Here is a 27,387-nt window from a genome sequence, read left to right on the forward strand (position 1 = left end):
AAACTGTTCGTTTGAGTGACCTTTGTGGCTGAGTGCATTTTACGCAAAACTGAGAGAGTAACTGTACGGGGATTAATTCCCCATCCAGGCCTAACTTTCCAACCTGGCATTACTACACTGCTAAACTGTGCCACATTAAAATCAATGCCTGCAGAATTTTTGTCGTAAGATTTCTGTGATAAATGCTGTCACTTCTGAAAATCTATTTTAGAAGTTGAGTTGATAGTTTGCTATCGTTTCAGCAACTAATAATTCTTTTCGATAGCAAATACAAGATACAACTGTTTTCTTTGTCACATTTTAAAGGGCTAAATAATATGTATTTTTGCTGCAAGTCATTATAAAAAAATATTCTAAAATAATATGCTGTTTATCACATGCCTTAGACTACTTATCGTGGCATATCTACTTTGTTTTTCATGTATCGCTTGAATTAAATGTTCTGACTAACCTCATCGCATTTAGACACAATTTTAGTCCCCCGGTAAAGTTTTTAAATCCCTCTATAGTAATTTTTATTTTTTATCAGGCATAATGCTGGTCATTTTAAGTCTTTCTGAGGTTACAGTGATATCTATAAGGTTTGCACGAAAATTGATAAAAATATAAACCTGGTTTATACTGTATATTCTGCACTAAATTTAACTGCGAGCTTTCATCAATTATGGAAAACAAATTTAAATCTCTCGTAACAGAATTTGCTTCAAGTGACACAAAGGGAAGAAAAAAAGTTTTAACTGTAAGGATTTTGTATTGTTTGTAAGTTTTTCATACTATAAACAAAATTCATAAAAATATTATTGTTTTAAATATTTAATAATGTAATGTTAAAAATATATAATAAATAACAAGGGTTTTTAGCCTTTTTTTATACGTTTTTTAAAAATATTTACTCTGTTTGTTTTAGAGTGCAAAAGCTCTATCGTTTACAACAAATCCGGTGTTGAGCAGTAAATTTAAAGAAGAGATTAGTGACTTTTTACAATCACAATGTAAGTTTTTTTAAGATTTTTTTCATTTGCTTTAGTCATTTGCAAACTGGCATTAGTATTTTAACCAAATGTAAAGCTACTACTTTATACTTATAAAATGCAGTTCGCTTACTAGCCTGACAAAATTCAATGGACACCAGTCCCCTACATTATGACTTAATGGTTGGCAAGATAGTGGGGTAATATAAGGGAATATTACTTGATAAGGCTACAAGAGATAAAATTAAAAAGTTTACAGTATCTCACACAGTTATAATAGTATCAAGACAGTTAACAGATGGAATTAAAATGTTTAAAGCTTTTCATTTCATGCTTACGAGACAAATAAATTATTAGCATAGGAGGCTTAGTTATATTAGGTTCATTTTTTTATATAGAAATCTCAGTGTTGGATTGCAAATCATGACTGAAATACATACCTCTATAGTTTTGGTATTGGATCGGCACCAATACCAACCTAGTTATGGTGAACTTTTTTTAGATTACGTTTGTTTTAAATAAACATTATATACCAAACACAAGTTCACCACCTTTTTCCATTGTAAATAATTAAAAGAGAATTATTTCGTTCAACAATTATTGTGGTTTATTTTCAAAAAGCCTATTCCTCAAACTGTTTTATAGGTTTCTGAATTTGTAATAAATGTCTTATTTGCAAACCAGTAGAAGAAACAGGTGGGGAAACTTTAGGAGTTGGGGAAGTAAGAGGTATATCATCCGCACCATGGACTGTAACTTTTAGCCATGATCTATTGTATAAAGAACTGTTGGGCCTAGCTGTAAAAGTAAGCAAATTGTTAGAAAATGGAACTTCATGGTCTTTAGGGCAAGAAACTAGATCTCGCACAGGCACAGTCGATACACCCTCCTGGAAACCGAATATGTGCAAAATTTTGATTGGTTTTTAAGTCCTCCTTATCAACTAAGGAATTCAATAATCTCCCTGGGATAGTTGTCCGTCCAAAGTTTAAGAAACGGCAGAATCTTGCCAGCCTTCTGGTGACAAGCATTTTTGGCGAAAATTCTTTGGTTTTTGGTTGCGCCCCTAAACTTAAATGATGTGTTTGCCTAAGGCAGGGATGTCCAACCTGCGGCCCGCGGGCCACATTGCGGCCCGTCTAAAATTTTTGTGCTGCCCGCTAGTCATTTTTACTCCCAAGTAGTATTTTAAACCTTCAATATTAGCCTAATTAAAATGTACCAGTCAGCTTTTAGGGGCGCAGTAATAGTATAGGATGGGTAAATATACACATATATAATTCTAAAGGCCCGTTATAACTCTAAAGAGCAATACTTAATCTTGAAACGTAATAGGTTCTGCGGCCCACTATAATAAAATGTTGGACATCCCTGGCCTAAGGAATGTTTGAACCTTGCCAAGTTTTGGCGATAAACAAGGCTATTAAGTAAATTGGACAACAAAACGTAGCGCCGAAGGCGCGAACATTTTTAGACATTAAGTCATTAACTAATACATAATGGACATGTGAAGGTACAACCTGGGGCCTAGGGGTGTACGTACATGTCTGCTTTTCTTGCTTTAAAAGTGGTACATAGATAATTTGTTTTCAGGCAAATTTGTGTGAAAACGTGCTGCTCAAAACCAGATTGAAAATCACGAAAAATTATTCTTTGGATAAATTTTGAATCTATATTGCTCGAAATAATGATATTTATGATAAAATTTAATAGAAATTGTCACAGTCACATTGCAACATGCCCCATAGTATGCATATTACCTTTGGGATAGATTTGTTGAAAACAAAGACACATAAACCTTGCAAAACCAGGCTAAAGTACGCGCGAAGCGTGAAAAATTTTTGCATTTGCGTAATTAAACAACCAAAAATATACTTTAGGGCTAGGCCTTAGGTGGAGAAGCATAGACTGGTACATCCTTAATATGCTGATTTCTGCCAATTGTAGTGTGTTATGTTATTACATAATTCCGCTGTTCAAAAATAAATGTTATTAAATATGTTTGGAAACAACCACAAGGTATTTTGTAAATTGGGTGTTAAAAAAACTTTTCAAAAAATTTTTTTCGAAAAAAAAAGAAAAAAATACTTTTTTTTCAAATTTTTTTTTTTTTACTTAAATTTTTTTTACACCAATTTCTTCGGTTTTCTGGCTGATTCTTCGGCCGACATAGTCGCCAAGTCGCCAGCATTCTGCCATACTGTTGATTTGTATCTAAACATACAGTAATTGCTATTTACAGACAGCTATTTTTTTAGATTTGGCTTGGTTACACGACATAAACTTTAAGAGATTGCAACCACATACGTTTACGTAGACTAATAGCTAATTCTCAGCTGTAGTGCACAAGTAGGCGATATTTCAAAATATTGTAGTGTTCAGTGGGCCGTGTCGGCCCATCAATTCATCCTAAAAAACACTGCTTACAAATATTATTAGAACTTATTGTTACCAAAAACTACAGCGATTGCTTATAATTTCTTATACAAACAATTCAATAAATCTAGTAAAGTAAATTTTTATCGCTGGGTACATCGCAAGTCCAATCTTTTCCAAAGGCGTCAACGACCGGGTTAAACATTTAAAAATTAACAACGTTTAAGCTTAACAATAAACCTCATAACTATTTACCACTGCAGCAATGACATTTTTGATTGTTTGCCTTTTAACGATTTAAAAAAAACAGGACAAAAAGTCCTAATTACGGGCTTCGATTGTTACTTCGATTAACCTTATTATTTGTGTCGCTAGTTAATATTATTCTTTAATGTGGCACAACACAAGTTGTCCTATGCCAACTAGTCAAATTTCTCGCCAAAGCCATTCACCAGTCGGGTGAGTGGGTGTCAATCAGCACTCGCCCGGAGCGATTTGCACTCGCATTGGCGAGCGGGCGAGTGCTTAATCCCAACCCTGTTTAAGTAACGAAAACCTGTGAATTTTGTCAATTGAGAATAACTCTCAAACATAAAAGTTTAGGTTGTAACAGGAATTGTTCAGACTTGTTTGATAGCGTGATATTTAAGCAAATAAAAACAAATGTTTACTGTTAAACTGCTGCAATAAACGCAATATTTTGCAAAACTCCGCAAAATATTGCGTGGTTAAACACATTGTAGTCAAGCCATTAGGCCTAGGCCTCAACACTATCACAACATTGCTTGGAGAAGGCTTGTTGTACGATATCCGTGTAGGTTTCCTGATGTTTAATCAAAGCATGTTTAGTATACGACCCGTGTGGTAGCAGTATTTGTTCGACATCCACTGAAAGAAAACCTCAATTGATAAGTAAATTTGCTTTAAACTGGGACAACAAACGCAATATTTTTTTAACTCTGCCTAAATCTTGCATGGTTAAACATACTGCTAGAAAACTTAAGTCTTTACTTGGAACAGTGCATACATTCGGTAACAGTAAATTTCATAACATTTTATGTTTTTTTGCCTTTTCGTGTAGCCTATTGTAAATCACCAAAGTGCTGGTCGTCACTTATAAGGATTGAAATTAAATTACTCGTTTTACCCGTTTTTTTATACACTGCAATAATGTATGCAGCGACATTTATTGATCCAGAATTACTAAAAAAAACGCCTTGAAAATAAAAATGCTAACCTGTGACCAGATTGCGTCGGCACTCCCTTGAGATGCGGATTTTCTCTCATAGAAAGAAACAGTAGTTTTTCTGTCTGGGAGCACACTTTCGATGTATTTTAACCAATCGCCCGCTACTCGCTTAAGAGGGAGTAGTAGGAGCGACGTTGCTTTGTCTGTCTCCGTTTCCCTAAAACGCGTTTGAACGTGTGGACTGTCGACCAACCGCCCGACAAACTTTTTATCTACTTTGTATAGTAGATAATATCACCCTTGGTGGCCAATACACAATGAACAGAGCGACATTTTTCGGAGTTTTAACTGGCGTTGATAAAAAAAGGCTTTATTTTAGTACATTATGCCTGGTAGAAACAGCATATTTATCAATATATCTAAAAAATCGCGCTTTCTCTGCTCGCATTATTTGCATGCCTCAAGGGAAAATAGATTAACAAACAAAGCTCTAGTCTTTGAGCAAAGTCAGTTTTTATGGTTGGTATTTAGTAAGCATTTGTACAGATTCAAAAAGGTCCCAGGAACTTTAAAAGTTCAGCGAATATGATGGTGCATATTTAGCATAGCAATATGCGGTTTACACAATTTGATAACTGATATGCTTTTATAACTGCCATTTTTACTGTTTTGTAAATAACCTTAATTGCTGCATTGCATATAGACTAATTACCTTTTTCTCTAGTAAATTGCCGTAACATATGCATGACTCTGTTTTCTTTTGTGCAACCACAATACAAGTATGCCAATTTCTATGAGGAAAACAGAGCTCAGTGTTCCCACAGGCATTTTTTGCTTTTGTTTCCCTGGAGTGTGCAAGCAAACAGTTGAATTAATTGTTATTAAACAGATTTCAATATCTAGTTGTCTTCTGGAGCCCACTCAATCACTTTTTTGCAAGTTTAAATTGAATTACCCTACTTTTAAGTGTTCAATTAGTTTTATTCAAGCTACTACAAATAAAAAAATTGACAAATTGATTTTATTTCAGCTACATGTAGTTTTTATTCACAAAAAAGGGTCATAAAGCTAATTACCATCCTTTAACACCCTTAGTGAATAGATTTTCACTTAATCTTATTTGAAAATAACTATATTTTTGTTTTTTTTAATTTTTTTTAGCATCTTGAAACTTTTATCAATAGTTAAGTTAGGTGTGTTCCAAAATTCTATCTCAAGCAAACACAAATGTTCTGGTTACAACGTTATTATAATGGATGGCTAAAAAGCAATACTGTTCCTAGGTATTCTTGATATTAATGTGGACAGAATAAAATAAATTCAAGACATAAATTAAAGGTCTTCCGTAAAGCTATGTGCAAAATTTTTGCGCCTGCCGCACATAGTGAAAAATTAATAAACAGTGAGAGAGCAACTTTTTCTAAACAAGAATGATAGTTTTTAATATGACCATTAACTACATGCATCAATTTATTGTATTTGAGGTTGATTCACTTAATGTGATTAATCTCTCCATTTTTTTCAGGTTATATTAAAAAGGAGGATGTAACATTTTTGTCTACTCTTATTGTTGAAACAGTTGAATTTAGAAATATATTAATTGGTCATATACCTACTCTGTTTTGCAAAATTCTTCATTTTTTGGAAAAAAACACAACAGAGTTGGATGTTGATGATATAACGTATGCATACATAAAGTTATGTTTACAGGTAATGAGTTTAAATATTTTTCATTAACTTAAGCAATGTTAAATACAAGTAAGAAAATAAATGTTTTTTTTTAAGTTTTTTTTTGTTTAATAGTGGCTTGTATATTAAGCTGTTCACAAGTTAAGTAGCGTATTTTAAAACATATATACTTTATATTGTAACCTAAAAGATTATAATATTGCCATTGCAGATTTTGCAACATTACAAAGTGTCAATTCATGCATTGGTATTGGACAAAAATGATTTCAAAATGGTTTTAACTAAAATCATTAAAATAATCCTTGTCAGTGTTATAGACCAAAAAGTATGGGTAAAATACTTAACCATATATAATATATAATACTGTATACTCAAGGTTAATAGCTACTTCAACATGTTTATGCTACCAATATTTTTTCATATTTACTCACTTTATTTTTAGTCAACTCCAAATGATTTGGCTCAATTAGGTGGGACTGTCATTGGATACATACTTGATTACTTTCCAAATACACATCTTGCTGCTAAGTCATTTATTTTGTTATTGAACGGTGAAGGTACTGATGACATAAATTTGGTGGAGGTAAGGGTTAAATAATTATAAGATATTTAGTAATATAATAGTAATTCTGTTTGACCATAACCATATTTCAATTACTTTCTTACTTTTAGATATTTCCTAATATTTTCTTGGAAACTTGTTTGTCACCAGTATCAGAGTTGTGGATAATTATTGGTGTGATCAGTTGTTGCAACCCCTCTATCTTATTTCACCAGGTTTTAAATTTAAAAGTATTTCAAGTTACCTTTGAAAAGCTGTTAAAGTTTTGCAAAGATGAAAACCAAACTTTGCAATATCATGGCTTTAGAGGTAAATATGCTTTTAATAAAATTAATCTAGAAAAACAAATTTACAGGAGTGTTTCTGCTAAGTGTACTGGCACACTTTTTTCTCAAAAGTTGTGCAGAAATCAAGGGCCAATCGTCTCATGTAGCCCACACAACAAAATATGGAAGTAGTATTTCATTTTTATTATAAAAAAACTTTTTCTTGTTGCCAAAAACACTAATTCCAAACCCTTGGAAGTAATCCCTTCCCAAGTAATGGAATACGACAAAAGTGCCAATTGAGCTGGACAGTTTGTTTGTTTATTTAGGAATGTTGATTTGGTGGAAAGCTTACAGGTCACTACTATTATTGGAAAATGTGTGTTTACAATATATGGAGAAAGATTTGATTATTGCCAAAAGTTTAAAGATGATATGGGAAAACTGGGACAATCCTGTTAGTTAGTATTAGTATATCAAAAATAATATAACATGTAAAGTTTTAGCCTGTGATATGTTATGGTTATATGGTTGTTTCTTTTATTTGTAGATCAAAGGAATCTTGGACAAGGTATTATTAATTTTGGACTCTATGTTGGAAGTGGACAAAGAATCTGCTTCTAATTGTAGTTTACTTCAAATTTGTTTGGATCATGCTTTATCAACTTCAATATATGTAAAGGGGAGATATAGTGTGCTATCAGTGCTGATCAAAGAACAGGGTTACAACTTATTTCTTCAGGAGAATCCTTCCTTTTTTTGCACAGTTCTTCCATGTCTTGCTATTAACCATTTAGCGCCCATTGTGTCAAGAATATACAAATCCTGTATGCAAGCTGTATTATCAAGTCATAAGGATGAAAAGTTATTGTCCTTATGGCAGGAATTTTTTGCACCAAGCCTTATGAAAGCACTTCTGTGTAAATCTAATCACATAGTGATAAATGCTCTACATTATTGGGTGACACCCAGTTTGATATTGGGTTCCGATATTTACAATGAAATCATGTTAAAACTTCATGATACTTGGTTGTATGATAACCTTAGTTTAGAGAAAAAAGTTTTATGTCTTTCTGCTATTTTGGGAGTTATGAAGTGTGCTAGAATTAATGCAATTGTTTCATTTTCTCAACTTGACCAAAGAATATTTATATCAGGCATTACCTCTTTTGATAACAACACACGATCTGATGCTTGGTCTCTCCTTTGTAAGGGCAACAAGCCGTCTGAAATCATCAGTAAGGAAGAATTCTCTCTTGTGACAGAATACCTCCCACTAAATATGAACTGTGATTCAGTTTCTTTTCGGAATGAACTCTCGTTTAGCATTAATATTTTTACACAAAGGATTTTAGCGACTCTTAGTTCATCTTTAAAAAAGGTAAATTGTTGAGCACCACTTTATAATCAAAATTTTGATAATAATCTAATCCAAAAATGCTTACTTTTAGGTTCAGCAAAATAACCTAAATGAATACTGTGAAGACTGCATGAGTTTCCTACGATGGTTAATTGACCAGTGCAAGACTTATCTCAGGCAAATCGGATCTTACCAACGCAGACACACCGCCTTAAGCATATATAAAATATTGTTGCATTCATTGCTGCCTATTCAGTCAAAAAACACCAAATCCATTCTTCCTCATTCTGAACTTGAAAAAGTTCTTATGGTTAGTATTGTTTGGGAAACTAATTTATTCAGATAAATGAATTTGTTTTTTCTTTTGCAGTTACTGAAGGAAATTAAGGCAACTTTGGTAAATTCCTCAGATGCTGCTATTTTTGTAAGGATGCTAAAAGATGTTGTTCCTGAGATAAGAGAAATGGCAGTTTCGATTCTTTTGGATTATTTCCCAAAAAATGTTCTTAAAATTCATTTACCTGAAATGCATGATGATGCCATACATTTATTAGAAAGTCCAAAATCACAAGATGCAGAAAGTGGTGCAACAATTATCCAACTGATCTTTAAAATTTCATTTTTTGTTAAGTCACAGGCTCAAGATGATAAAGAAAACCATAAATTACAAAATATAATCTCTTACCTCAATAAGGTTGTTATGAAAAACATTTACAAACACTTCAAAGAACTGCAAGAAAATTATTTGCAAGCTTCCTTTTCCTATCCACTGTTTGGCTGGTTACTAGCTCTGTCAAAGTGTAGTGATGTAATTTCCAACTGCATTAACCAGTGCCATATTAATAATGTCACACATGCCAAACTTTGTGCTTTGCTTTCTAGCATTGTAACTGATATTTGCACCATTGTGCACTTTACTTTGATCAGGATTTTTAGTTGTGTTAAGGATGACACTTACATTGCCTCTGCTGATTTTAAGGAAATTCATTCAAGAATTTTTAAATTGATATCTAGGAGCAGTGCTCATAGTCAAAGCGATTTGAACAAAGATCTCTTTCTTACTAAGGATTACGATGTTATCCTTTCTTGTAGCTGGCTCTGCATGAAGAATTCCTGCAAAGCTCTTTCTTCCGTTGCGATGCTCTGCATAAAAATGTTTCATTCTATTCCTCCTAACTTTGTTGTTACAATGCTTCAACAAATTTGCCAATTATTTGTATCTATTTTAACATTTTGCAGGCACCAAGGTATAGTGGAAAGCTGTTCAGATTGTTTAACCTTGGTATGTATTCATTTATTTGCATCAAATATTATAAATATGCAAACAGTTGCAATTCAGCTTATTGATACTGTTTTTGACTTATTTACATCAAGAAATGTTGGTGAATCAGTAGTTTGTTGCAGCACTATTACAAGAAGATCCGCTGGACTGCCGTTTATTACTGAGGCAATTTTATCTGCAAGTGTAATATCCAAAAGACAACCGCAACTGATAGCTAAAACATTTCATACTATGATTACATGTGTAGAAACTTTACTGAATGCCGAAGAGAGTGATGCAAATGGGGCAGAGTTACTTGGAGTACATGCTTTGTACATTTTGAAACATTTATTTCAAAACACAACTCTTCGTTTATGTGTAACTCCATATGCAGTTACAACATTCAAGCTTGGAATTTCTTGTCTAAATCATGATTGGGCAGTGCGAAATGCAGGCACTCAATTGTTAAGTGTTGTGGCAAACAAAATGTTGGGCCAAAAACACATTGAGGAAAAACATTTTACCATGTCATGCAACTCTTTGTCTGTCACAGAATTTTTTTCATGGTACCCTGAACTTTTAAATTTTATGCTAGAAGTTTTAGAAAAGCACTGCACTGAAATAACTTGTGAGTCAAAAAAGTGTATCAAAGTCAATCCTGGAGTTTATCCAATCCTATCCATTATTTCAAAGCTTTACAACAAACAAGAAACATTTAAAATTAATAAAATTTTAAGGTTATCTAAATGTTTAAAAATTTTAGTTCAATCACCATGCTACCTGACAAGAATAACCTCTGTAAAGGCCATACTCAACTTGCATTCACTCTTCCAAATTGTAGATATGGCGTGCAATTTTATGGAGAACCTACCTACTGATAACACTACCTTGGGTAAGAATTCATGTAAATACCTAATGTATTTAGCCTTTAAATCAGGGTTGGGTTATTTTTTTAACAGCGAGTCGAATGAGAAACCTAAAATATTGTGGCGGGCCGGGTCAAAAATAGAATCCTAAATATCTGCAATATAATGTCATACTCTGTTATTACGTTAGGAGTTGTGCGCAAATATGCAATTTAAATCGATTTAAAAAAATTATGACAATATTTGTTTTAAAATGTAAACTTTAATTAGACTTAGAGGGGTTCGTTATGCATTGAGCACAGATAAAAATGTACATTATTTTATATACTGGTGTTCAGGGGCGTATCAAGAAATTCAAAAAGGGGGGTTCTGAATTTTCAACTTAGGGAATTCCCCATTGTTTTTTCGTCTGAAGTTAATGACGTCATAAAATAGCGATGGTAATGACGTCATAAACACGAAAAAAATCATCCGAAACAGCCAATTAACGTTCAACAAAAGTGAACATTTAGACGGCAAACACGTGCGTTATCGACAATCCTGCCAGGCGCCAGCTGCGAAACCGCTTAGTGTGCAATCATTAACTTTAGGCGAAAAACTAAAACAAGACCGTGAAATATGTGTGATTGATTTTGGTAGATCCACGTTCGGGACTAGGCTAAACCGTTTTTCCTGGGTGTTTTTCGATTAGCGCGACATATAAAACTACTTCAAAGAAACTGTATAACTTTAATGGTTAGTTAATCTAGTTCAGCGTTTGGAAACCGTTTTAGGTTTAGGCGCACCTGGAGAGCGAATCAAGCGCGATTTTTTTTTGGTATATTGGCATTTTTTTTAAATTTCTTGCAAGTTTTTATTACATTGCCGAAAATGAAAAATGTTAAAAAATATATGTCAAATATTTTTGAATACGTTTTCGGTTTGTCCGCGACGCACTTAGCAGCTTTTCATGGCGCAACATTAAAGAAGCGCTGATCTAGTTCAAAATACAGCATCAAAACGTTAACAAACCGGACGTAGTAAGATCATTCGCACACTTATGTAGTTAAAATAGTCAAAAAGTATTTGAAATGAACTCGTTTATAGGTTGTCAAAGGGGCGACGGGCCCGATGAATTACAGTAGGTTGCCGACCCCAGTCTTACACCAACATCTGATATTAACGCAGATAACAAACAGCGAGAAACATCTGCACCGTCTAACTCGATTTTCAGAGAGAAAAATGCAGAAATCGCTGGATTTATATTATTAATTGTCGAACACACACTTGCTGATTAGCCAACCCGAACAAATAACGAAAGACGAAAGAGAAAAACTATCCAACGTTTACGGTCGACCAAACAAAAGACGAAAAACGGCGTTTTGCGTTTGATTTTGGTGTCGCATTAGCTTAAGATGCGTGACCCAATTACATTTAAAAACATGCATCTTTGAACGGTGAGTAAAACTCTGACAAAAACCAACAAAAACGATAATGTCACTTACTTAATTTTTAGCGTAGTCCTGTACATTGAACTTAGGAAACTGCGATGCTGATAGTCGAAACACGATTCTACCAAAATCAATCACACATATTTCCTGGTTTTGGCTTAGTTTTCGTCTAAAGTTAACAATTGCACACTAAGCGGTTTTGATGCACGTGTTTTCTTTTGCTGGACTTTAACTGGCTGTGTCTTATTATTTTTCTTTTATGCTGTCATACCCGTCACTATTTTATGACATGATTATTCATTAACGTCAGACGGAAAATAGGGGAAGTTGAAAATTTGGGACCCCTTTCACTTTTTGATTTTCTAGATACAGCCGTGTGTCTGATACAATACAACCATACATAAAAAAACTCGCCCTTATTTTCGCTTAGTGTATGTATTGTAAGAAGCGACCCAGATTAAATCGTTTGGCGGGCGGGATCTGGCCGCCGGGCCTTATGTTGCCCAGGTCTGCTTAAAAAAATTCACAATTTTTTAAAATAGTATGTTTTGCAATTATTCAGGTAAATTATTCCCAAAAGTCAAAGCTTTACTCAAATTATCTTTTATTAAACAATCAAAATTTAAGATAAATCCTTGAAGGATAGGCTAAAGCAGGTGTGGGGAATTATTTATTACAGCCGGCTACATGAGAAACAAAAACTGTTGTGGCAGGCCGGGTAAAAGAGGATCTCAAATACATGCAGAAAATCACAAAAAAAAATTGGGGGAGGGATGGAATTCAATCTTAGGGAATTCTCAAATTTTCCTGCTGATGTTAATGAATATTGACATCATAAAATAGTGACAGGTATGACGTCCTAAATTAGTGATTTTAATGACGTGTTACAAAAAATAATTACCTCTTAGTGTGCAATCGCTAACTTCAGGTTGACCCCCCTTTTGGTTAGTGATGTTATTGTTTTTGTTCGTTTTAGTAAGGGTTTTACTCAACATCCCAAAAGACAATGTTTTTAACGTAATTAGGTCACACGTCTTAAGCTAAAGTGTAACCAAAATCTCATATGCGCTGCACCTGGTTTACAAAATCTTGTTCGTAGCCCATCTGTTTCATCCACATTCATCTTTTTGCAGTATAGGACCTGACTCATCCATCAAGCGCTGTTTTAGATAATTTACAATGCTTCTTTGTGTTGTTTACGCGCATTTGTTATTAATATGATAAAAAATAACATTTTACAATACAATTTGCCATCATTTGGTTACAATCCAGTAAACCATCACCGTTTTTTATGATAAAATACTTACAAGTAATCTCTAATGTGAGAAGGGATTTAGAGTTTTCAAGGCTGACACAACATCGAAAGTATAAAGCAGTTCTTCTCAAACTGTATGCCAGATCCTTCTGTAGATGTTTGCTTTAGTTTATTAGTGTGCCACAAAAAAGTTTGAAAACCAGTAATGTAAAGTATTAAATTAGAATTATTGCAAAACTCAATGTTCAATTTTTGCTCTTTTTTTTTTGAGAAACAAATGTGTTTGCTTAGTGAACAAAGTAATATGGTTTCCTTATTTTTGGTCTTAAAGCTTTAAATTTTGTATTTGTCACTGCAAAAAAGGTTGAGATCCACCACCATGGTGTATCAATATTGTTAATAGATTGAAACAGTTAAACCAAAAGTTCAGGGTTATTTTGCATGTTAAATTTTCAGATCAGTTGTCTATTCAGTGTCTAGTCTAGTGAATAACAAACGAACAACCTTAACTTGGGATTTCTAAAATATCTGTATAGACATAATATTATAAAAAACAGTGGTATGTATTTGTTGTAGGGTTGGGCATAAAAATAAAATCCCGGTCAAATACTCATCAAATAGGTCAAATATTGGTCAAATACTATACACATTATCAAAATAAACCTTTTACCTTTAAGTAAGTATAAGAACGTTTTGGCTTAAGTACAATGGTTTGTAATACAAAAACAATTATTTTTTGACTATCAATAAGAATTTTTGCAAAACCATACCCATCTTGCAAGCAATACTATAGCAGTATTGTAGTAACTTTTATCTTTACTACAACCACCAAGTTAAACCAACAAATTTGTTAACGAAATTTAACAACAAGTAAATGCATCAGTAAAAAATATGTTTTCTTCTCATCACAACTTTTGTCACTATCTGAATTCTCTAAATCATCGCCAGGGTGCACTGAAGACAAAGGATTTGGTTCTTCTAAATTTCTAAGTAGCCTGAGATTGTGGTATACCCCAACCAGTGTTGCGATTTATCATATACATGCATTTATTCTAAACTAAACAAAATAAATCTACTTTGCTATTACAAACACTAAGTTATTACCACAGAACATGTGTTTGCATCAGGTAAACCCTACGATTTTCTATTTTATTTCTTTAAAAAAGTTACAATGAAGATTGTTAAAAACTTAAATTACAAAACAACCTTTAAAAAACTTTTGAATCCAATATGAGTATTTGACCGGTTAAATAAAGTGTGGTCAATTGACAGGCTTGCCAACCCTAATTTGTTGTACCAAAAAGTTAATTTTATATATGTAAATTAACTCTATTCTGATATTTAGAAACTCAACAAAGTGTTAAACAGAATTCGCTTCATGGCTGGCTTGAAGTTATTATTGGGATATGCGGATTTAAGGATCAACAGCAAAACATTTCTGAACTCGCACCACTATTTCTCTGTTGTATGCAAAGGGGTTGGATCGCTTTTAATAATCCCTGTCTATTGACAGCTGCAACATATATTGCTGTTGTCGTTCAAATCAGTAAAAGCAGTTTGGTGAAAACATATGATTTGTACTTCAGCAAACTTATTGGTGAACTTCAGTTAATGATGGAACAAATAGAGCCAGAATTTTATAAACAGGTAAATATGTGACATGGTATGCCAATCAATCTTAAAACACAATGCAAATGTTGTTTGCATATTTACATAGGAAACATGACAGAAAATTTAAATTAGCTTGAATTACAGAATTTAAAATAACAAAAACAATAGTTTCTTGATAAAAAACACTCAATTGCTTTCATATTTCCGGAATATATTAAAATACTTTTTTTATCTTTCAGGCAGCTGCTGAAATATTTGTGGAAAAAGTCTTGAAACTTTTTTTTGATTATAAATCTGATTTTGCAATATCTGATAACAGTATACTTTGGAAAACTAGTGCAACATATTTAAGCAAAGAAAATTTCCTTAAATGTTGGTTACAGAAATACTGTTCCCGTCCTTGTGGTGTAACCACTACAATGGCAAGCAGCATGGCAACAAATATTTTTGCACTTATCAAAACAAACACTTGCAACAATATATTGCTAGAGTTCTTTATCACAGTGTGTTCCACCACAGACATACTAATTCGTTTTGAATATGAAATACTTTTGTGGGTTACTGAATTACTTTCAAGAACATTAAGCCTATCTACTAAATGTTTGACAATAAAAGCGATTTCAGTAATGCTTGCCACAACAATTCCTCAAATGGAATATGATGCACAAATAACACACCAGTTAAAAAGAATAAAGATGTGGTCTCAAGAAATTGTAAAGCACACTTCCAAATTCAGAGCTTCTGAACCACTAAGACTATCATCAGCTTCTGCCCTTGCTATAACTGGATTAAATGTTTTAAATTATATTAAATATATATATTTGAATGCATTTTCTGAGGTAAGTTTCTTTGTTTGGTTACATACTTTACCTGTTTGTTCAAAAATATTGTAGCAAATAATTTTATTACCTAGGAGTATCAACAAGAGTGTATGCATATTGCAAGTAATGTTTATGTAACTGCAATATATCTTTTAAATGATGAGCAACATAATATCCGCAAGGAAGCCTGTTTGTTTGCTTCTAAAATGTCTGGCAGTCAGAGCGCTTCGTTTTGCAACAATATTTCAATACAGGTAAGAACCAAAATATATTTTTAGAAAGTTTGAGGGTTTTTAGTGTTATAATCAAGATATATGTTATGAAATTTCAGTATATTTTGAAAGATGCTGTTTCAAGATTTGGTCCACAATTTTGTATTTTGGATATTTTGTGTGATTTCATAACTGAAGCATGCATTTCTAATAACTCAGCTGACAGGTGGGTTGCATGTTTAAAACAGGACAGAAATTTATTATTAACCGATTTTTATTCAGAGTACACTTTTATCACCAATCAGTCCTAAGAATAATGTCATTTATCTTATTGCACATTATTATTCTTGGGGCAATAAAACTAGATGAAACAAGTGGCGTTGCCAAGGGTAAATAGAGTATTTAACAGTTTAATTCTAACTGGTAACAAAATAATTCCTCCAACAATAAGGACAATAATGTACGAAGTCCACCTGCGTTTTGTCTGGTAACAAAATAAAGCAATCCATACTGAAAATTTGAAGCAATTCAGCCTAAAGAAACAATAGGTTGGCACAGCTACTACTGTATGTGTGTTGAACACATCTCTTCATCTCTTAATATAAAATGCAATATTTTTAAGTTTGAAGTCAAAGTTGGAGCATTCAAATAAATGCTTATAATATAAAATAAATAAAACAAAAATTGGTATTTTGGAAATATGTTTACTGCAACAGATGATTTACTACCCTTTATCCAGACAATGTCATTTTAAGCCCAAGAAAAATTTGTTATAAAGTCACAGAAGCTTGCAACTGGAAATTTTAAAACAGAATTTATGTAATTTTTAAGTAAAAGCAAGAATTGAGTACTCAACCATTTCTAACCTAGCTTTTAAAGAACTGTTGCCCTTCAGCACAACATATTATATTAGTTAGTAGCCGCATTCTCAAGATTAAGGATTATTATGTCCAAATGCTAATATTATTTAAAAACTATTGAGGATATTCGTCGTCCTGCATTGTTTTGTCATCAGTCCACAAATGGATAACTTATTTAACAAACATCAAACACGTCCAGGCGCGTAGCGTGACCGTTTCAAAGGGGGGGTGTCCCGAATTTTCAACTTAGGGAATTCCCCTATTTTCTATTAGTCATAAAACTTTCTAATGAGAAACAACTAACGTCAAGCAAAAGCGAACAGGTGCGTTGACACTCCTGCCAGGTGTAAAACTAAACCAAGACCGCAAAATATGTATATGTGATAGATTTACTATCAGCAGCGCGTATTCCTGAGTTCCATGTTTGGGACTAGCATTAAATTACAGGCACGCTTTCGCTCTCTGCAGTTACTGAACGAAAATATTTTCTCCTGGGTGTTATTATGCCAAGTCAGCTAAAATACAAGCTGCGGTTGATGGAAAATAACACATGGTCTTAGAATACGCTTATAGAGAATAATTTTGCGTTAACTATCATAACTTAATACTGGCGACTTTGAAACGCGCATGACAGCCATCATTATACCACTTTTTAAGAATCTGCTTCAGTTGCAAAAAATCCGTTGTTAACCAATATCGAATATTAGAGCAGATAGCGAACAGCGAAGAACATTAACTGCGCCTAACTTCAATGTTTTTAGCGCGAAAAAAGAAATGCGGTTTGACTTGGCGTTGTTAATTGTCAAATTTGATAATAATAGATTTTGATTAAGCATTAGCTTAAGACGCATGCGTGACCCAATTACATTAAAACATTGCAGCTTCGGCGGGTTGTTAAAACCTAACAAAAAAAAAAAAACGATAATAACACTCACAAAAAGGGGCCCCCTGGATACGGCACTGTGTCACATGATCAGTAACCCAAATCACCTAGGGGGTCTGGGGTTTAAAATTTTACGTTTTGTGTATTCTAGACGCTGAAAATGGCGATTATCAGAAGCTTGCGGATTCCACTTATTATTCCACTTATTTGTAGTAGGGCATCTTAATTGACATTTATTTGTTTATTTTTACATGTATAAAATTATTTACATGTATGGGCTACACCGTTCTATTAACTTTCTTAAATCTGGTTGAAGAGCTAGAAAGTTTGTGAAACCCTGCTTTAGGGCATTGTTTCTCAAACCATTAGTCTCTGTTTGACCTTTAGTCACCAAGTGCAGTGGTTTTATATAGTTACATTTTTTCAGATAGTTCTGAGTAAAATTTCGGATTATTTTAAGTATATTCTAACTTACTGATACTAATGTCTTATACATTTTTAAATTAAGCTTTGCTACTGTACTCAACGTTTAGTATTAGAGTGCTTTAAAAATGTTCGAGAAACACTACTGGATTTTTTATTTGTAAATAGCGGCTCTTAACTTGTGCAAAACTTTTGTATTTATCTCAAAACATTACATTTTACCTGCTTGGCCTTGAATTCATTTTAAAATATCAAAATTAATTGGTCACTTTCCCTAAAATAAAACTAAATGTGCGGAAGTTAACACTTTTCAGTTAAAACTGGTAAATCATAAACCTCAATTTGTTAATCTGTAGTTCAGTTTTCTATTGGCGGAACAGTATGTACAGCAGTTAACACAAAGTCACTTCATATTTTTCATTATTGGAGCGTGTTACGGTGCACAGTCAATCTAAAAAAGCCGGGTTAAAATCGCCCTTTGTACTTGCAAAACTGGGAATAATATAATAATAAGAACTTTGACACCACTTGAACGTAAAAGCTAACTCAACCCAAACCCTGCACTTTTACTTTGTGGTTTCATTTACTTCTATACTTTTATCTGATTAAGCACAGTTAAGCAAGTCTACACTCCAGCAATACCAAAGAAACATCTTCTGAAAAAGGCCAGATACCCAATGTATGTTCTTAATTTAATCACTCTAGAAACAACAATGGGTTACATTGTATGACCCTCACGTCCATTTTTTATATCCAACAGGCGATTTAACAGGCCTTTTTTTAATTTGAGTCTCAATTTAGAATAGACTCTAATAACTATTAAATTAAGATTTTATTGTTTGCAATGAGAAATGTTAGGTTTGTGAAGAATAGTACTTTTTCACATTGTAAATACCCGCCTAGCAGAGGCAGATTCAGGGGGACACAAGGACATGCTCCCTTCCCTAACTATGTGTTATGCATGTTTTAACTCAGGTGCAAAAATCTTTGACGCTCTGACAATATCACAAATTATAGTCCACATAATCTTTGTTTTTCTAAAATATTTTGCAAATATTATTATGTCAAGTTTTTTTAAATAAATTTCTGTATATTAACATTTAACTACCCAATTTATCCTAAGCAAAACTGGGTGTTTTATCCAGTCATTTAAAAAGTATAAAATCATTAATGTAGACTTATTTTCTAGGGCTGGATCAAACTTGTTTGACCAGGAGCCTTTCAATCCGTTTTTTGAACCCATTTACATTGCACAGATGTTTGAACCTTACATCAAGGTGAATTATTTAAAAGGTTATTTTTATTTCAGTTGTAAGCTACGTACAAGGAAGTTTTCAAAATTAACCTTAAAGCAGTTTACAATAATATGAAACATTTAGGCACCTAAAAAGTTTTGTTTGTGTCTGTAACAATTGTTTTTAAGAAAAAATTTGGTATTAAAATACACCACCCATTTGTGTACATAAATTTAAAGCTGTATTATTTTTATTAAGTTAACTATGAATAAAATCCTACCTTTTTTCCACTATATATACTTTAAATTAAACATGAAAGGTTGAGTGAATTGATGTAATCTTGAGTAAAACGTTTAGCACATATCAATTAGCACCTTGAAGTGTTGAACAGGTATAGTGGTATCAAAGTGTCTTACTACAGAGGATGGGACTTCCTGAAGGCCAGGCTAGCAGAATTTTGTCAGGCTTCTGGTGACAAACAAATGGTGCCCTAAGAGTTTCGCTAAAGGCAAATTTTTTTTATAACATTATTTAAGCAATACATAAGAGGATACAAAAGAAAATCTGCGAAAGATAAGCTGTTTCTAAGCAAGTTTTTTTGCAAACTTCCATTTAGATTTGAAAGCACGCAAAAAATTACAATTGATTTAGTGAAGTTTGCACAAATTTTCAAGTGACATTAGGCACATAACAAACATTTGTGTATTACTTGAAATAAAGGAGTTTATAGTCTAATTTAATGGAAATGGTTGCCAAAGGTCTGAATCATGAGAAAGCGTAAAAGTTTTTTGCAGTTACTTGTGTAAAACTGAAAAAAATTAGTTTATTTAAGTAGGGAAGCCCCCTAGTGGGGAGTTTCTCCCACGCACCACTGCTACAGAACCTCTAACCTAATTCAACAGAGCAAAGAAAAAGTGATACTAAAAGCCCCAAAGTGTACTTTACAGAACTGTCAGTTGTCTGAAAAATTTTACAACAAGTATATATATTATAGCATATATTGGTTAAAAAATATTAAGATGGACTTTATTACTGGGAAAGGTGTTACCTTAAGTGGGTGCATTTAAATAGGTGATTAATTGTAACTGCTTTTACATACCATACAGTAAATCTACAATATCTCAATGTACCTACAGTTAAAAGATACTTATTTTGTAATATTATCCCAAAATATTTTATTTTTATTTTAGGACCTGCTTGAAAATTTGATATTGGACTCTTGTGCATGGATTGACACAAATCTTAATAAGGCTACTCAAAGTTTAAAACAATTGCAAACAGAAAAGATTTATGGGGGTAAATATAGTATCTAATTCTATACTGGAAGCTTGTTAACCCACATTTTCTCTCCTTTTAAACTTCATTTAATTCTAGTTATAGAAAGTAAAATCAGTATATGAAAAATATGATAATGTGGTAATATGAAATTAGTATTTTTAATTTAACCCTCAACCAAGTAATAACAAGTTTGTTATGCTGGATATGCCCCTATATCCATTTTGGTAGTTTATTTGTAAAAAAAAAATTTGATAAACTTCTTGTTTCTAATATTTAGACTTAATGTTAAATTTCATTCATTTTTTGTGGTAGTGTGTTTCTTAAAAAAATTGCCTTGATTTGTAATTTTTCTAGTCGGAATTATTAGGTAAGAACATATGTTAGCCCTTGGCTAAATATAGGTAATTTGTTGCACCATGGTAAATTTATTGTTCAATTTGCTGAGGACACTTACAACACCTACTGTGATATTTTTTTTAGAAACTAAAGTTTGGCTTGAGAGTGTTTTCTGTATTCTAACTTTTATAAAATTGATTTGTTTATTTACTAAATGCAACAAGACTCTAGAGCTTAAGGAACAAATAAGCACATTTAGAAAGGTGAGTTGTTTTTTAAAATGAAGGTAAACAAAAACACAATTAATATTAAATTTCTAGGTGAAGTGTTTTGTAGTGAAGAAGCTTGTTGAAGAAATTGAAGTTGTCATACCTTCCTAATATTTTCAAAACACATCCTAGAATAAAAACGAATTGATGCAGGTGTCATACTTTGATTGACATAGCCTATATATGCAAGGATGTGATAATCCAGTTTTTACCACCCATTTTCCTTTGCTGAATGACGTCATTTGGTATCAGATCGCAATACTTTTTGTCCAAAATATTGGTATCGCAATGTAAAGTCAAGTATCGGACATGCACCTACTTTTAACTTTTTTCCTCAAATCGTCTTCTACAGTGGTTTTCAACCAGGGTTTCGCTAGTACAGTCCAGGGGTTCCGCAATTTCTAAATTGTTTAGCTAATTGAGGTGTGTTTGTTACACTCAGTGGCGTATCCTTTTGTAAGTGACAATATCGTTTTTTGTTCGTTTTTGTCAGCGTTTAAACTCACCGTCCGAAGCTGCGTGTTTTTAAATGTAATTGAGTCACGCGTCTTAAACTGTCCGAAACCAAAATCAAACACAAAACGCCTTTTTCGTCTTTTGTTTGGTCGACCGTAAACGCAGGATATTTTTTTCTCTCGCATTTCCTTATTCGTTCAAGTTGGCTGATTAGGAAGTGTGTGTTCGACAATTAACAACAATAAATCAAGCGGTCTCCGCCTTTTTCTCGCTTATAACGTTGAGTTAGGCGGTGCTGATGTTTCTCGCAGTGTGCCATTTCATATACTTTTCGACTATTTTAACTACGTAAGTGCGAAAAATTTTCGCGCTTCGCGCGAATGACTTTTATACGTCCGTTTTGTTTACATTTTTTTATGTTGTACTGGTCCAATAACACCCGGGAAAATGATCTTCGTTTAGTATTGCAGGTGGCGAAAGACGTGCTTGTAATTTAGCGTAGTCCCGTACATGGATCTACCAAAATCAATCACACATATATTTCACGGTCTTGTTTTCGGTTTACTTGGTTAAAGATTGCACACTAAGCGGTATTATTTATTACGTCATCACATTTGCTATTTTATGACGTAATATCCGTCACTATTTTATGACGTCATTAACGTCCCGTCGGGGAATTCCCCAAGTTGAAAATTCGGGACCCCCCCTTTTTAAAAAAACTCACTGTCCAAAGCGGCTATTTTTTAATCCATTTAGGTCATATGTTGTAGACTAAACGCTATCTTTTGTCTCTTGCACCTGTCCTGGGTCGACCGTGTTTTTCTCTGTCACCTTTTTCTAATTGTTATGATCGACACATCAGCAAATATAATAGTTTAATTTATTCCATATGTAGAAAGAATTTTACAATTAAACACCAGAATAAAAAGGACAGTACACAATTGGCAACACTAAATCAAACCTTTTTGTCTGCACTAATATGCTTTGTTGGTGCGTGTATCAATGGCCTTTCCAACCTGAATCACATTTCATTAAAAGTTGGTCAAGCTGTGACTAACCCATTTTATGTAAAAATAGTTAACAGAAAGATATTCTTCACTAGATAAACTACATGGCACAGCACAGCTGTTTTATTTTACTGAAGAAAGTTTAACTAAAAGTTTATTGCAGTGTGCAGGATAAAAAAATTAATTACAGATAACAATAATTGTTAGCCGATGTCTTGTCAAATGACAATGCCAAAATTTTAGGCGTTTTGCAAGAACAAGTGGAATGGGCACATGTAAAATGGTCTGTAGAAAAATATTCAAGCTAAAAGCTTTGTCCATATTTTAATCGCAGACCCCCTATAATGAAAGTTAGTTTCCTTATAACTTGAGCAACAAAAACACATGACCCTCGTGAATATGCTCAAGCTACATTGACTAAAATATCAAATAGAAATTTAAGAAAACCAACAAAAAAGTTCCAAAGCAGTGATTCTTCCTCATCTTGAGGTAAAGTCCTTTGATCATTAAAAAATTCTTGAGTTTTGCTGCCAAAAAGTTTAAAATCTGTTGTGCTTTTTCCTTGGTCTTCTGCTTCTGGATAGTAGTTAGCTTTGCCTTCATCAATATAAACACTTAATTGAAACTTTGAAATTTCATTGTTTATGTAGCCATATACTCCAATACCAACTGGTCGTTGATAAAAACTATGCACTATCACAGTGTCTTCGAGACAAGTGTCTGACTTCATTGTGTAGTCTTCCCATGTTGGCTTCAGAGTTTCAGTAGACAAGTAAAGATCCGCATCCCCTACATATGAATTTAAGCAAACAACCACATGTCCATTTAGTGTAAGTTTGTAGTATGTGAAATTAGAAGCACCAATTTCACCATGGAATGTCTGCACATGAACTAACTTTGTGCTAGCATCATCTTGACATTGTCCAAGAAGGAAGAGTTCAAATGTTATTAACAGTGTCAAAACCTTAAACATACTTAAGCTACATAACAGCTTACTACTGTATTTTCTAATAAACATTCAAGACAGATAAAAAGTAATAACAGTTAATCAACAAAGAGATACACAATTCCTATTGTTAACTTACACTCTTGCTTAAACATCTGTAAAACCTATAAGTGTAGGCATCTACATACAACAAGTCTTAAAATGTACATTTTCTTATAAAATTGACTTTGCTAAATTTAAAATAGCATGTTAAATATTCAACACAAACAAGTGTTTGTAAAAAATAATACCAAATAAAACAAAAATAAATATAACAAACACTGAAACTACGAATAAAAATAAGAAAACTTGCACCTTATATTATGTTATCTAATAAAAATAACATTGCGCAAATGTTTCCTATTACAAAAAGAAGTGTTTTAAAACTTGATAATATTTTTTGACAAATACATATATCACATTCTCACTTAAGGCACAAATAAAAACCCAGACAAAAATGTCTTGTTAATTGCACATCATACTCATTTACCTGGATTCAAGAACAATAATAGTAAACAAATAAAAGAAAATTTAATATGTCTACTTTCTATTGCATGGCACACATTGAAGAGGATTCATTTACATTTGCCCCGACTTTCGCAAAGCATATTGCCTGCATCCATCTTTCTTCTTCAAACTGATTTGGCGCTTGAATAATATAGTCTCTGTTGCTTTTGGGTGGTCGTAATCTGAAGACATTTCTTAGTCCCTTTATTTTATATTCTTCTATAACTGTCCCATGTAGTGGTATTAACTTAAAGGGGCCCTGCAAATAAAAACAGTTAAGCTTGAAGAGGTACTTATATATGTGGCCAGGATCAGAAATAGTATAATAATTGTAAATTGAACATAAAAAACATACACCAACTCACATTTTTTATTTCTGTTTTTCAAACAAATGATTTATCTAAAAAAAAGTTTGTGCCTTTTACTAAACCAGGGTGGTCCAAGGATGACAACAACGCGGGCAACATAAATAAGTAGGCTACATGCATGCCAGGAATAAATCAACGATTTTCGTTTGGTCGGGGCATGAAAAGTTTAAAAATGATGTCACAGAGCATCGTCAAAGATATATAAGCTCTAGAAACTTTCTGGTATTGTTGAACTTGTGCGCAAATGAAAACAACCGTTAAGAGACTGGCGAAAAAATTTGCCTATTTAGGGGAAGGCGGGGCAAAACGGACCCCATAAGGAAAAAATGCAATATTTCGAGTTTCACAAAATAATGTTGGATGAGTAGGGTATCAACTAAGAGGTATTACTTAAAGTTACTCCTATGCTAAAAAAAACAACTAAAACAAGCATACCTTCTGAATAAATTACCCTTTGTTAATGGACCCCACTAATAAAATTGCTAAATCAAGGATTTGTGTTTAAGGGGCGCACAAAAATTTTTCAGAGATATTGTCACAAGGTACGTCACAAAGTGACGTCATAATTTAAATAATTTAAGATTAATCTCTTCCCCAAACACATGAGGTTAAATAATTAAATAAAAATATACTAGGATTCGCTATTCTGGATTCGTTATTCTAGGTTCGAAACCCATTATTCTAGAATACCTTGGGATTCTACTTTGAACATCCCTAGTTCTTACATTACATGTTTAATTGCATGATCCTTTTATTTTATCTGACCACATTGGTGTAATAAGTTAAAACCCTTTACAAGCTATTTGTCTCAGGCCCCCAATTTTGCTTCTGGCTCTTTTCTTGTATTCAGTTCCAGTAACATCATCAATATTTTTTTGGCAAATTGCGAAAACCTATTTTTGTTTTAGTGAAATTGTGTCTTAAAGTGAGTGCAGCTCAAAAACAATAGGAACCCTTGGAATAGACAATAGCAAACTCGTATTTATACCACAAAGATTTTGCCAGTCCTTAAATAGTAACAATATCCTCAAATGAAAGCAAGTATTTTTCAAACTATTCTTTAAAACTTGAGATCAGTCCTTTTTAAATAAAGTTACTTTTCACCAATAATGGCATCTTTAGTCTCAAAAGTATGAAAACTGGTTGGTGACAAGTCACAACTAATAATAAAGTAAAAAACACAACAGAACTAAAAGCAAAATCAGTGGCAGGAGTTTAAAGCAGTGGAAGCAGTGTAAATATGGTTTACACAGTACAAAAACTAAGCTTGTATAAAACATAAATTCTGTCTTATTTAATATTGATCTGGCTTGTCAGCCTTGTCTTGTCTTTTTTGCCACCTTCTCCTTTTTTGCTATACCGACACTGCTTTCACACCATCCTGGCTATGATAAGGCCATATAAATTTGAAAAACACCGGCTGTCATTTGAAGTCAATTACTTTGTAAAGGCAAAACACAAACAATACAGTTGCTAGCATTTGTTTGCTGTTTCTGTCTGCATTAAATATATACTGGTAGAAAAGTATTTTAGCTGGCAGGCTGATCGCACATAGGGAGGGTCCTGTGCATAAACTGAGTACATTATCTCCACTCTAACTTAACTATATAAGAATACAAGAGTTGGCTTAATCTTGAATGTTAAAAGATGTACAAGGCCACAAGCTTTTACCATAGTTCTGCTTACAGAAAATTGATAAATAGATGCAACATGATCCAGCACATGTTATTAGGTAAACTCTGTGATCCATGCTGCACGACTTCCTAAATAAATGCCATCATGCTGTTAAAGTTTCTAAAATCTATTGACCATGAAATAAGTCTTGTATGCAAATATGCAACTAACAGCAAGCATAAATCCATATAATGGTAGGGCCACAAAAGTCCCTTAAAAAGACAAATGTATTTAAAACTGAAATAAGTCTCGCATAAATTGCAAAACAAATTTAGATTTAAGTAGTTTAAATTGAAAAAAAATTAAGCACACTAGATGAGAAATTACACGAAACATTAAAAAATTGAAATACAACCAGAACGTAAGAGCTGCACAAAACAGGTTGAAGAGCTGCATGTAGACTGTTTGGCCACCTCTGATAATACCTTTAACCCTCAAAAACGATGTATTTTTTGTTTGAATTACAGAAATACGTAATGTTCAAGTAGGCAAAGAAAATGTTATCCAAAGTTTTTATCCCACCTGTTCACTCAATCCATACATAAGTTGAGACGACCTTAACGAAAACCACATGTGTTTCCACTTTTTAGTATACTTGCATCGCTTTTCTAACCAACCGGATTTCGTTATGTTAATATCATTTACATCAAATGACATGTTTTTAAAACGATTTACAACATTTACCCTAAACCAAAGAAAAATCACTAGTAATTAACAGAAACACATTTATGATTTAAATTGCAATAATAATTTTTGTATTTAGTTGCAGAAGGAAATACTTCAAGTTGTGATAAACCAAATTAAAAACCAGGACGGATCCAAAAAAATTCTTTATAGGGGTGGGGGGATGTTTTGTTATTTACTGTTTCAGATTTTAGAATAACTATACTCAATTGTGGAAGTGTACTTTCTACAATGTAGTGAATAGTATTCACTGTGTTCTGACGTAAATGTTTTGTGGTGGAATCGCAAAACAACTAGAAGATTCAATAGCTTTTATGCGGTTGCTGGAAGATATTCTGTACGCAATACCTTTAGTTGTCAAGCAAAAATTGAATTAACACATTAGGCTACTATTTTTACTGATGATCCCCACTGTTGTTTTCCCAATTAGGATTTTTCCATCATCCATACTAGACTACAATATAAATCTATATAAAAGCAACTTCATTTGAGTATAATTTTCTAAATCGGAAGATATATTTGTCAACTTTGAAAAGTCGCCACGTTTTTCCCG

General features: G+C 33.0%; 3 protein-coding genes across 3 annotated transcripts; 1 reads left to right on the forward strand and 2 right to left on the reverse strand.

Moving 5' to 3' along the window:
• Positions 1 to 534: 534 nt before the first annotated feature.
• LOC146168284 (tRNA (32-2'-O)-methyltransferase regulator THADA-like) lies at positions 535 to 23,024 on the forward strand. Its single transcript, XM_083391919.1, has 18 exons — positions 535 to 739; positions 908 to 992; positions 6,062 to 6,246; positions 6,437 to 6,550; positions 6,668 to 6,808; positions 6,898 to 7,096; positions 7,383 to 7,510; positions 7,604 to 8,434; positions 8,505 to 8,723; positions 8,784 to 10,566; positions 14,571 to 14,872; positions 15,076 to 15,675; positions 15,750 to 15,911; positions 15,989 to 16,095; positions 19,225 to 19,312; positions 20,461 to 20,566; positions 21,029 to 21,147; positions 21,205 to 23,024. Exons 1-18 carry the CDS (start codon positions 665 to 667, stop codon positions 21,262 to 21,264), a joined length of 5,304 nt encoding a protein of 1,767 aa, XP_083248045.1. The 5' UTR covers positions 535 to 664; the 3' UTR covers positions 21,265 to 23,024.
• Positions 22,476 to 24,117, reverse strand: LOC146168285 (UPF0669 protein v1g209471-like). Its single transcript, XM_083391930.1, has one exon. The coding sequence runs from the start codon at positions 23,632 to 23,634 to the stop codon at positions 23,020 to 23,022; it is 615 nt and encodes a 204-aa protein (XP_083248056.1). The 5' UTR covers positions 23,635 to 24,117; the 3' UTR covers positions 22,476 to 23,019.
• On the reverse strand, positions 23,902 to 26,871 carry LOC146168286 (RAC-beta serine/threonine-protein kinase-like). The gene is made up of 2 exons (XM_083391941.1): positions 26,673 to 26,871; positions 23,902 to 24,367 (listed from the first exon to the last, which is right to left on the reverse strand). Exons 1-2 carry the CDS (start codon positions 26,805 to 26,807, stop codon positions 24,149 to 24,151), a joined length of 354 nt encoding a protein of 117 aa, XP_083248067.1. The 5' UTR covers positions 26,808 to 26,871; the 3' UTR covers positions 23,902 to 24,148.
• Positions 26,872 to 27,387: the final 516 nt, after the last annotated feature.

Source organism: Ascidiella aspersa, chromosome 1, assembly GCF_963924565.1.
Source record: "Ascidiella aspersa chromosome 1, kaAscAspe10.2, whole genome shotgun sequence".
Taxonomy (NCBI): Eukaryota; Metazoa; Chordata; class Ascidiacea; order Phlebobranchia; family Ascidiidae; genus Ascidiella; species Ascidiella aspersa.